Source organism: Lolium perenne, chromosome 1 (assembly GCF_019359855.2).
Source record: "Lolium perenne isolate Kyuss_39 chromosome 1, Kyuss_2.0, whole genome shotgun sequence".
NCBI lineage: Eukaryota > Viridiplantae > Streptophyta > Magnoliopsida > Poales > Poaceae > Lolium > Lolium perenne.
In genome coordinates, this window is record NC_067244.2 from 42,674,601 (window position 1) to 42,687,124 (window position 12,524).

The 12,524-nt window shown below is 44.7% G+C and overlaps 1 protein-coding gene and 1 pseudogene across 1 annotated transcript; both read left to right on the top strand.

Moving 5' to 3' along the window:
- Positions 1 to 3,876: 3,876 nt before the first annotated feature.
- LOC139830103 (F-box protein At5g07610-like) lies at positions 3,877 to 5,614 on the top strand (annotated as a pseudogene).
- A 4,080-nt stretch (positions 5,615 to 9,694) lies between these two features.
- LOC127347945 (putative F-box protein At1g19160) lies at positions 9,695 to 11,385 on the top strand. The gene is made up of 2 exons (XM_051374076.1): positions 9,695 to 9,897; positions 9,992 to 11,385. The coding sequence occupies exons 1-2, from the start codon at positions 9,844 to 9,846 to the stop codon at positions 11,093 to 11,095; spliced, it is 1,158 nt and encodes a 385-aa protein (XP_051230036.1). The 5' UTR covers positions 9,695 to 9,843; the 3' UTR covers positions 11,096 to 11,385.
- The last annotated feature ends 1,139 nt before the right edge of the window (positions 11,386 to 12,524 follow it).

The following is a 12,524-nucleotide window of genomic DNA, read 5'->3' on the forward strand; positions in this document are numbered from 1 at the left end:
CAAGCTGCTCAGCGTTTTGCTGCTCAATGGTTTCAAGCAGCTCCCGGACACGCTCTTGTTGTTTTGCCAGAGCGTCCCCGGAAAGCGATTCACACAGCTCTACCGCAGCCTTAGCAGCTTTTATAGTTTTATCCGGGCTACTGTATTTAGGTTTCTCTACGATGCTCACAGATGCAGAGACACTTTTGCCGGCAAGAATTTCCTTACGCAAATCCTGATCTAGATTGCGAGCCTTAAGCCGGTTTTCCGGTATCCTAGCAGCATGAGCGCTAACAGAAGCAAAGCCATGGGCAGCGTTATACTCACGTATGGTTAGGTTCAGCTCGCGCTGCGCCCTGACGACGTCCTTGCCGTTCTCGAGCAGCTTCTGGCGCTGCGCCTTTAGCTCCGCCTGAGCCGCCGCCGGGTCGATGTTCTGCGCGATGGGCGTGGCGAGGACGCTCATCGCCGCTTGGAGCGGTGTCTCCGGTAGCGCTGACGATGCTCCCGCAGCGCCTGCGTCGCGCTCCAGCGGTGGCTTGGCCGCACGGGTTGATGCCGCACGCCCAGCGCCTTCTTCCACAGCTTCATTGCCGGCGCCGACCACGCCTGCCATCATCACCTCCACGCTGCCGGGGGCGCGGCCAGCATGTTGCCACCTTGGCGGATCTGGCGCCACCAGCACCGGTGAGGGGCGCTGGCGCACAGGGACAGTGCCGAAGTAGATGCGGTGGCTGCCGAACTCGATGATGCGGCCGTTCTTGGGGAAGATGCCACCGTTGGCGAAGCAGCCTGCGTTGTCGTTGATGAAGTCCATGGCGTAGATGCGCTGCACCAGCGCGGACACCGTGCGCTGGCCGGCGACGTCGACGATGCCCGCCCGAATGTGAACTCCAGCAAGCGCCACTTCTCGCCCCAAGGTGGGCGCCAACTGTCGTCGTGGTGCCATGGATGGCTTAAGTTGGGGCCGAATGGGCGCAAGAGGATTCGGGGGAGGGTTTGTGACTAGATGGGATGAACTTCCGGATGCTTTCCTCAAGAACTCAGCCAAAGGCAGTGATACAAGAAGAAACAAACAAGGAAGAACTCTGCTCTAGATCACTCTCTTCATTGATCTCAACAGGATACAGGTTTTTGGATACAAGGTTCATCTAGAGATCGACCATCCCGGATACGGGTGTGCCCCCTCTCCTTATATAGGGGAGAGGGTGGCTTACAGAGCAAGAAACCCTAATGGCATCTTTGACTGAACAAACTACTTTACAAAGTAACTTTAATCATAGATGACGTCGGGGTCTTCTTTAATCAGGGAGGCTGACGTCCTCCGGCTTCTTTCAGCGTCATCTTCCTCTTTGGCGCCAGGGCTTCGTTTAAAGCTACTTTGCTTAGCTCATCTTTGTCCTCTAGCTCTGAAGAGAATCTTTGACCAGTCCTGCCGACATGCTCTTCTTACCGGTAGCCCGGTGTCTTCTTTATCCGGTTCCGGTATACCCCTCTTGGGGATACCGGCTGAGCTTTACTTAGCCGAACACTTATCTTTGTGCTCCGGTATAAACATTAAACCGGTATCTTGATGGCTCAAACCATCCGGTTTGGCATGCCTTTGGCATACCGGGGGTCATTCCCCCAACAGAGCCCGAGCCGAGCCTTGTCGAGCTCGAGCCGAGCCTCGACCCTTGAGCTTTGTGTCCACCCCTAGTAACAGCTAGTGGAGAGGAGGAGATGGAGAGATGAGACGGACTGAGTGGTTCAGAATAAGAGGATTGAGCCTTTGGGTTAGAAGAAAGTGGGTGTGAGTTCCATCCCAAGGAAACCAAACAGACGACATTAGATACGCGACAGATGGACCATGCGTGCGCAGCTACCCCTCTGGGTAGCGGGGTTCATCCCCATATAGCTAGTTTTCCACCCAAATGGGTTGAAGAGAGCCTGCTTACAATCGTGAAATGGTTGCATTCAGAGTCTAGAGTAACATTTTTACTCGACCAGGAACACACAAATAACTAATGATGTTCTAGAAACTTCTAAGAAACACACACACACACACACACACAAAATAGGAACGGTACTCGAACACATTCTAGTTTTGAGAAGTAGGCTGAAATCAGCGACAACACCAGAGAAGGAATTCTAGCCCATAGGGCTATGGGAATCACCTCAGTGGAAAGACCGGCCATGGGTGAGGGCAATGCAGTGCTAGTGGATATGGTCAACACGTAGGGAAGATAACAATTTCGGATCCGGCAAATGAGTGGGTTGTCAAAGGCAGCATAGAAGACATAGGGGCGGAGGGTTGTTCAAGATGTTTCGGTCAAGAACTAATTATTGAGACATTTGATGAAAAAGTATATAGAAAAGTAGGCCATTGCAGGCTCTGCGTTGGATTCTTGTGGCCATTTTTAATGCAAAGTATCGAGTCTTACCAGCGGCAAAATAGATTACATACATCTCACCCTCAAGCAAAATAAATCATATTGCTAGTTTTTCACTCAAATGAGTTGAATAGAATCCATGCTACCATCACGAAGTGAGTACACCTAAAGTCTAGACTAAAAAATTGATTTGAATAAAAAACACAAATAATTAATGATTTTCTAGAATGGTTCAAAAATTACTCAACGAAGCTGATATCACATAGTTGTGTGAGGGGTGCTCAGCATGGTGGTTTCGAGACGATGACTGGAATCAACGGTGATGAGACACCGGAGAAGAAACCTCTAGCCCGCATAGCTAGAAGGACCACCTGGTGCATTTGATGACTGACAGGATCAGTAGTATCACCGGTCGTGAACGATAGCGATGTTGGTAGACATTGTCAACGTGTAAAGGAGGAAACAATGTTGAAAACCTCGGGACCAAAGCCCGAGGTGGAGTAGAAGATATGCATGACATGGAGAGCTGCTCAAGATGATCGGTTCAGATGGTCGGTTCATTTACAAAATTCTGGTGACATAAGCCCTAAGGCTTGTCGTGGATCACATGTATTGAATGCCTTATTTTGAAAATAAAACAAAACATGAAAGTAATAAAGAAAATAAAATCTTACACGTATATGAAATAAACAGCATGTACAATTCTAGGCTTAAAATGTTTAACTATTCTAGTACATTAGTAGCAACACGTTTGAAAACCTCTAATTGCATAGAAAACTGTGCAATGATGATACTCTCCTAAGAGTAAGAATAATAGTGTAGCAGCTGCTTATTGTGGTTTGTCATGTTATCTATAATCAATTTATAGTCACCATATACAATAGTTGACTCTAAAAATGTACTACTTTTTCAAAATATGACTCACCCTTCACTTTCACAAAGTGCCTAAGACTACGTGCAAGAGATGGCTCTTGCATAAGAGCCTACTTACATCCTCTCTCCTCTTCTCACTCCTCTAACTAAGTAAAAAAATAATATTTTATCTTTTATAGCTAGCTAACAGGATTTTATTGTACTTGCTCTAAAGAAGATGGAGGATGACTTCAAAATTCACAGCCATTGGGCATACGCATTAAGGTCCTCGGGTAGAAGGTGGTTGGGAACGGCCTTGTGATCAATCCAACATATTTGTCGCCTCACCTCATCTACTGCTGCTGAAGTTATAAGATTGTTGCACTGGTTAATTATCCTAAAAACTCGAACTAAGAAAAGAGACTTAGTCATTATATTTATATTCAACTTCTTTTTTTCTTCTAGGCTATTTTAGTCCGTAACGTGGGTTCGGTGCAGACCGTGAAATCTTTTTTTTTTGTTTTTAATACTGCGCGAGAGGGTTCTAAACCTGGAACATTTTAGCTCTGATACCATAAAAAACTATGCAGATAACCTTTTTTTATTAGGGGCAAATAACCTTTGTAGAAACTACTCTTTCTCGAAAGAAAACCAAAGGTACTCCAGTCATCCAGTGACTCGCTCGGTCACTCTCTTCCACTTCCCAAAACCGTGCCGGCGAGCCGGTGACCTGCGCCGCCAGCCGTCGAGTGGACGGCCTCGAGGCACTGATCCGCGATAAGGACGCTCCCATGGCTCAATCCGGCTCGCCACCGCCGTTCCCCACCACCGAGACATCGTCTGAGGTTTGCTCCGCTGCCCTTTCTTTCTTGGATCTTCGATCTACCAGAGGCAACCGGGAAACTGGATTGAGCTGTCTCCCCCATTTGTAGATGAGGAAGAAGCAGAAGCAGGAGGACGAGCAGGAGCAGCAGCCATTGGGGAGCCTCCCCGAGGGGCCCCTCGTCGACATCCTGTCTCGGGTGCCCTACAGATCGCTCTGCCGCTTCAAATGTGTGTCCAAGCAGTGACTTGCCCTCTGCTCCGACCCCCAAGTCCGCAAGAGGTGTCCTCAGACCCTGTCCGGCTTCTTCCAACGCTACTCATGCGGCAAGGATGGTGTACAGTTCAACAATTTGTCTGGGAGAGGCCCGCCTATGGTCGACCCCTCTCTACCTTTCTTGCGCAACAACTATGAAGTTGTCAACCTCGAACATTGCTGTGGTGGCCTTGTCCTATGTAGATGCGGGAAGTCAGGCCATACCGGTAATAATGGGTATATTTTTGTTGTGTGCAATCCTGCGACTGGGAAGTGGACTCAGTTACCTCCTTGTCCTACAGAATTTGACCTGCGCTTCCTCTTTGACCTGTTCACCGAAACTGAACAGTATTTGGGGTTCGACCCTGCCGTTCCCTCCCGTTTCGTGGTATTCTTGAACCTTTGGAACAAAGTGGCGATCTACTCTTCAGACACTGGACGGTGGACTGTTGTGCAGAGCGGCTGGATTTACGGACCTCGTACCATGGGTTATTTGGAATGTGTCTTCTTGAATGGCACTATGCATTTGCTGACTTCTCAACCTTCAATACTCACAGTGGACACAAAGGGGGAGGTTTGGGGGGAAATTGACATTCCAGGCAATGTGCCACAGAGCTGTGTGGATCATTCCATTGGGCAGTCTCAGGGATGCCTGTATGCTTGGTATGTGGATAATCCTAATACTTGCCAACTCTCTGTTTGGGCACTTCAGGAATATGGTAGTGAAAATTGGACCTTGAAGCATACTGTTAACATTTTGGAGCTATTTGGAAGGCATGATCGCAAAGCTGATGAGTCCTATAAGATGTTTGCAATTCATCCAGATCGTAATTTGATTTTCCTTACTGACGGGAAGAAGAAGACTATCTCATATGATATGGATAACCGGGAAGTGCATGTTATCGGCATTTGTAAAAAATTATGGGGTGTTCAACCTTATATTCCCTGTTTTGCGGAATGGCCATCAGTTGGTCACTGAAAGTCTGTGCAGGTTCACATACCTATCATGGATATATTGCCTTCATAAAGTTCAGTTGTTGGATATGGTCAGTGGCTTAGATAAGTCATGCATGTGCTTCAATTTTCTTTTCTTATCTGTAGCATGCCTTTTGTGGCTTTGAGCGATGTATTTTTTCACATCTGGCTTTGAAGTTTGAACAGTGTTGGTTAGCCATGGAGAATATGTAGCACCAAGTAACCTTCCAGTGGGTAATGCCTAGTTGTAAATGAACCTAGATATTTAATCTATCTGATGCATCTAGTACTAATCGTTGTGGTCACTTGTTAGCTCTTGATGAATGTGAGAGTACTTATCTATGTTTAAATTCTTGAATTTTCACTTCTTTATTTCCATTTATTTCTTGCAAGTATATGTATCTTGTGTGTACGGCGTGCTAGTTAAATATTGATTTCCCCCTGTTTTTATCCACGTGGTGAAAATTTGAAATGCTTATCTCTTCTACATCAATATTGTATTGTGGATTATCTCTTCTTTTACTGCATGAACAAAGACGGTTAATGTCAGCATCCCTTATGAAACCTGCATGGTATTCCACTGATTATGTCAAACAACATTGAGCTTAACATGATCCCCCAGTGTATTTTGGTTAGGGGAAAGCGTACTTTCCAGATGAAAGAGAATAACATGATCCCCCAGTCTATTGTAATTCTTGTTTTGATAGAGCTGTCTGGTCATTCTCCTACCTGGATGTTGACTGACTGAAATTTCTAGGTTGCTTTGGGAGTATATCTGTATTTGAGCACCCTACAGGTAATGATAGATTACAGAACTTTCTTGTCCATTACGTAGGATTCTAAATTTTGTATTGAGTTCCTGATTGTGCAAATTGAAATATTTTCTTGTTGTGAATTGTTATGAAGCGGGTTTCCCCTTTCCGATGTTAGTATAGCAGCGGATGAACTGAGCACTGAACTGTACTGTGTCTGGCTACTAACATAAGGCATTTTTACTGTGGTGTGGCTTTTTTTTCCAGCTTGTGTAAAGTTAAAAAAAAATCAGAGGTAAATCTGATGTGGGCATGATTTGTAAATCATGCGAATTCTTACTGCAACTTAGTTGTTAACTTCTTACTGTGCATTACTTTCTATCGCAATCCATGCTCTTCACCAGAAGCTGAGCGCAACAACATTTCTTTCATCTCTACAGCAGAAAAGCTACCGTGGTCCTGTTACTTATAAGTTATAACAGATGTTTTATCATATTAGGTTTTCTATACTGAACATGGAGCATCAATTGTTGGAAATCAGGTCACAAAATGGATTTTGTAAACCTTTCGGAAGTAAATAAGTTTGTATGAGCCTAAAGAGAACGATAATTCCCAACACTATTTTGTTTAGTTGATGGTTTTGATCGACTATGGTTGAAGACCCCATGTTTTAAATTTGACTTAGGCTACCATTTAATTTGTTCTCTTTGTGTCTATATGACTACATCTGCCTCATAGTCTCATTGAATGTGTGCAACCTTACCAATTAATCATATGTTATTATTTCTAGGTAGTTTGATGTTACTAGTTCTTAGCACACGATTTTAGAATGAAATAAAATTAATGCAGATATCTTACTACCATTTAACTATGATATGATATTGATCGAGGGCGTTAGCCATATGGTACAAGTACAACGATACCCATATTCATGAGTTTAGTATGCGGTCCTTTAGGAGCTGTATGCACTGAACTGTACTTTGGCTTCATTTATGCAATAGAACTGGGCAATGATCTCGTTGCTCTATGTTTGATCAAAGTTGATCCTGAGATGTGACAATCTGAGCATGGCTTTCGAAACTGCTAAATTTTCTAAAGAAGTTATGTGGACTTGGATGTGTACCTTTGTTTCATTGGGTACTCAATGGTTGTCCCCAAGTATTTTGCCTCGATAAATTCTGGTGAGCTGTGCGGAAAATAACAGTGACATTTTGACACATCTACCGTACTCCGGATGTTCCTTACGTTTACTATCCCACTGCACTAATGTTTTTTTTTATTTGAAGTGCTAGCACAGTGTGCCGTATTTTTCCACACTAGTGCATTGAAAATTTGAAATGCGGTCTGAGTGTAAGAAATGCCGTCAGACGCTCGTAAATGAGCGATTTGGGTTCAGTTAAAAAAGAAAACTTGCTCAATAGGCATGGCCCGCATGGACGTTTAAATACCGAAGTTCTACTCAGAGAGAGAAAAATCCTTGAATGGTGTTCAATGGAACCGATGTAATGACGAGTGCTTAGAGCATCTTCAGTTGTCGCCTCCGAAGCGGCCCCCGAAACTTACACATATATGAAAATAAACAGCATGTACAATTCTAGGCTTAAAATGCTTAACTATTCTAGTATATAGTAGCAACACTTTTGAAAACCTCTAATTGCATAGAAAACTGTGCAATGCCGATACTCTCCTAAAGAAGATGGAGGATGACTTCAAAACCGCGGTGGCGTGTGCTGGTGGGTGGCAAGTTAGGCGGAGCACGTTGAATCGTCTGGATTTGTGGGTTTGGTGGGCGGGAGAAACCCTGGTCGGCATGCCCGACACCGACGCGGTGACACTCGCGGGTGTCACCCTACCTTCCTGAAGGGCGTCGGTTGTCCCTCTTCCCCAATCCCTTCCGCGTATCGAGGGAAACCCTAGGACTAGTCCGGGCAGAGCGGCGTTGTCGTCTCTTTCCTTGTTGAAGGTGTTGCCTGATATGCGACGCTTCCGTGTGCTTGGAGTGTGGTGGAATTCTCCGGAGGGCGCAGCGGTGGCGAGTCGTCTTTGTTCTTGTCGTTGGCATTGTTTTCTTTTTTCTTTCTCTTTTGTTCTTTTGGGCTTTGGTTGTGCTACGGCTCCAGCGTGCTTGTTGTATCGGTTGGTTGCTATAATAATATAGTGGAGCGAAAGCCTATTTCGAGAAAGATGGATGATGACCTCATAGTTCACAGCCATTGGCATACGCATTAAGGTCCTGGAGGAGAAGGTGGTTGGGGACGGCCTTGTGATCAATCCAACATATTCGTTGCCTCACCTAATCTGTTGTTGCTGAAGTTATAAAATTGTTGCACTAGTTATCCCAAAAACTCGAATTAATGAAAAGAGGTTAGCATTATATTTATATTTAACTTCCCTTTCCCATCTAGGCTATTTTAGCGTGTGTTTGGTTCTAGACCAAAAGAGGGATGGGATGGTTCTTGTTTTGCATGTGTTTGGTTGTAAAGTAGGAGGGATGGTCCATCCACCTAAGGGAATATTCCCTAAAAATGGTGGACCCCTCAAAATCGGTCGAACCTCTCAGTCCACCTTTTCTAATTTTGTGGATGGCAGCCTAATTATCTCTCCCTTTCGCTCGTCGTCGTGCCACCACCCCGTCCAAGGCCGGCTGCTGCTCCGATTGGACCATGGTGTGATGTGCCGCCGCTCCAACTATGCAGCTGCGAGCTGGCCATCGCTCAGGTTGGCTACCTTCCCACGGTCACGGCGCAGCGAGCTGTGGGCTCAATCAAATCCGTGCCGCACCCAATCTCGACGGTGGCAACCTTGCTAGGCCCGAGCGGGCGGCGGCCTCGCTAGGTTTGGCCTCCATCGCGAGGAACCTGTTAATTACGGGTTAACCGCTCTATTAATTGCATACTTATCTTTTCTTATCAATCATTAATTAAACTTATTCCATCCCATCCACCTTAGATGCGTGAAACCAAACAGAAAATGAGATCATCTAATTTGGGCCACCCATCCCCCAAAATCCATCCCATCCCATCCCATACATATTTATCCATGAACCAAACACGCGCTTAGTCCGTAGCAGCGTGGGTTTGGTGCATACCGCAGAACCTTTTTTAAAAAAAATTAATACTGCGCGCGAGGATCCTGAACTTGGAACATTTTGGCTCTGATACCGTGAAAGACTTTGCACTAGTCAATTGAACCAAAAGTTCGAAATGAGAGAGGGCCAGTCATTGCATTCACTCTAACAGAAGTGATCCGCATAGCCTCGATGAGAAAAATTGTATTTCCGTTGTTAAATGATATAAGGCCGAGTCGTTTGCACCAAAACCAAACTTAAACGTGTCTTTTTTTTGTCATATCTCTCCGTTTCTGCTGTTGTACATTGACTATCAGGTTGCATGTAATGACTTCTTTACTTGATGTACCTGCATTGTCATGTGTTGATGTGTATCCTGAATGTAAGAAATGCCATCAAACGCTAGTAAGTGAGCGGTTCTGGTCTCGTGAGAAAAACTTCCTTAAACCTTTGTCGTAAAAGGAAAAAAAAAATGATGATTCGCTTATGAGTTTTTGGAACTGACTGGCCTGATTATTGTGTTTTTTTTATATTGAAGTTGAGAGTGTACTTCAAAATTATCCAAATAACCTTTTTTTATTAGGGGCAAATAACCTTTGAAGAGAAGCTACTCTTTCTCGAAAGAAAACCAAAGGTACTCCAGTCATCCAGTGACACGCTCGGTCACTCTCTTCCACTTCCCAAAACCGTGCCGGCGAGCCGGTGACCTGCGCCGCCAGCCGTCGAGTGGACGGCCTCGAGGCACTGATCCGCGATAAGGACGCTCCCATGGCTCAATCCGGCTCGCCACCGCCGTTCCCCACCACCGAGACATCGTCTGAGGTTTGCTCCGCTGCCCTTTCTTTATTGGATCTTCGATCTACCAGAGGCAACCGGGAAACTGGATTGAGCTGTGTGCTGTCCCCCCCATTTGTAGATGAGGAAGAAGCAGAAGCAGGAGGACGAGCAGGAGCAGCAGCCATTGGGGAGCCTCCCCGAGGGGCCCCTCGTCGACATCCTGTCTCGGGTGCCCTATAGGTCGCTCTGCCGCTTCAAATGTGTGTCCAAACCATGGCTTGCCCTGTGCTCCGACCACCAAGTCCGCAAGAGGTGTCCTCAGACCCTGACAGGCTTCTTCCACCACCGCCCACACGGCAGGCTGGGTGTAAACTTCCGCAATTTGTCTGGGAGAGGCCCGCCTATGGTCGACCCCTCTCTCCCTTTCTTGCGCAAGAGCTATGAACTTGTCAACCCCGAACATTGCTGCGGTGGCCTTATCCTCTGTAGATGCTGGAAATCAGTTCATTCCGGTGGAGATGAGTATAATCTTCTTGTGTGCAATCCTGCGACTGAGAAGTGGACTGAGTTGCCTCCTTGTCCTGTAGAATGGACAGAGACAAACGAAGATGAACAGTATCTGGGTTTCGACCCAGCCAGCCCCTCCCGTTTCGTGGTATTCTTGCACCTTTTTTACTCGGCACAAGTGACCATCTATTCATCAGACACTGGAAGGTGGACAGTGCTGCAGAGCAACCAACCCTTTACCGTCTCCGGTTTTTCGGAATCTGTCTTCATGAAGGGCACTATGCATTTGAGTACCGTTAAAGGTTCAATAGTCACAGTGGACACAGAGGGGAAGGTTTGGAAGGAAATTGATATTCCAGGCAACGTGCCAACGAGAATGCAGTGTTTTTCCATTGGACAGTCTCAGGGACATTTGTATGCTTGGTGTATAGATGATCCTAATGTTTTCCGACTCTCTGTTTGGGTTCTTGAGGATTATGATAGAGCAAAGTGGACCTTGAAGCATAGTGTTAACATTTTGGAGCTGTTTGGAAGGCATAGTTGCAAATATGACGAGTTCTATGAGATGTTTGCAATTCATCCAGATCGTAATTTGATTTTCCTTACTAACGGGAAGAAGACCATCTCATATGATATGGATAACCGGGAAGTGCATGATATGGACATTGCTAAAACATTATGCCGCGTTCAACATTATATTCCCTGTTTTGCGGACTGCCTGTCAGATGGTCACTGAAAGTCTGTTCAGGTCCAATCATGTAACTACTGCCTTCACAAAATTCAGTTGTTAGATATGGGCAGTGGCTTAGATAAGTCATGCATCCGCCTCAGATTTATTTTCTTATTTGTAGCATGCCTTTTTTGTAACTTTGAACGATGTATTTTTTTACATCTGGCTTTGAACAATGTTGGTTAGCCATGTAGAACATGTAGCACCAAGCAACCTTCCAGTGGGTAATGCCTAGTTGTATAAATGAACCTAGATATTTAATCTATCTGCTGCATCTAGTACTAATCGTTATTTCACTTGTTAGCTCTTGATATGGGGTGAATGAGAGTAAATATCTATGTTTAAATTGCTTGGATTTTCACCTCTTCGTTTCCATTTATTTTTGCAAGTATCTCTTCTACAGCAATATTATATTGTGGATTATCTCTTCTGTTACTGCGTGAACATAGACGGTAAAGAAATGTTACTGTCCTTTATGAAACCCGCACGGTATAACATGATCCCTCAGGATCCCCCACTGTATTTTAATTTTTGTTTTGATTGAGCTGTCTGATCATTCTCCTACCTGAATTTTGACTGACTGAAATTTCTAGGTTGCTTTCGCAGTAGATCTGTATTTGAGCATACAACGAATAATGTTAGATTACAGAACTTTCTTATCCTTTACCTAGCATTCCAAAAAAAAATTGAGTTCCTGATTATGCAAATTGAATTATTTTCTTGTTGTTAATTGTTATGAAGCAGTTCTCCTGTTCCGTTGTTAGTATATCGTAGTATAGCAGTGAAGAACTGAGCACTAAACTGTACTGTGTCTGGTTACTAATCTAAATTAGGTGTGCATTTTCACTCTGGTGTGGCTTATTTTCTAGCTTGTGTAAATTAAATGAAAAAAAAAGGAAATCAGAACTAATTTTGATGTGACATGATTTCTAAATCATGCAAATTCTTACTGCAACTTAGTTGTTAACTTGTTACTATGCATTACTTTCTATCGCAGCTTTGCTCTTCACTAGAAGCTGAGCGCAACAACATTTTTTTCATCTCCGCAGCAGCTAGGTCCTGTGACTTGTAACAGATGTTTTATCATACTAGGTTTTCTGTGCTAAACCTGGAGTATCAAGTGTTGGAAACCAGGTCGCAAAATGGATTTCGTAAACTCGGCGGAAGTAAATAGGTGTTGCTGGTTTTGATCGACTATATTTGAAAACTGCATGTTAAGTAACTGCTAGTATTCATGTTCTCTTTTTTGGTGTTATTGCAGAATCTTTTCCTCTGCAGCATTGTTGCCATCAGTGGTGGCAATGTTGTTCCCTCATCTAACATTTCTGGGGTGTCCTTTAGTAGGCACTGAACTGTACTTTGGCTTCATTCATACAATGGAACTGGGCGGATCTAAACAAAGTTGTTCTATACTCCATGGAAATTAATTAAGTAT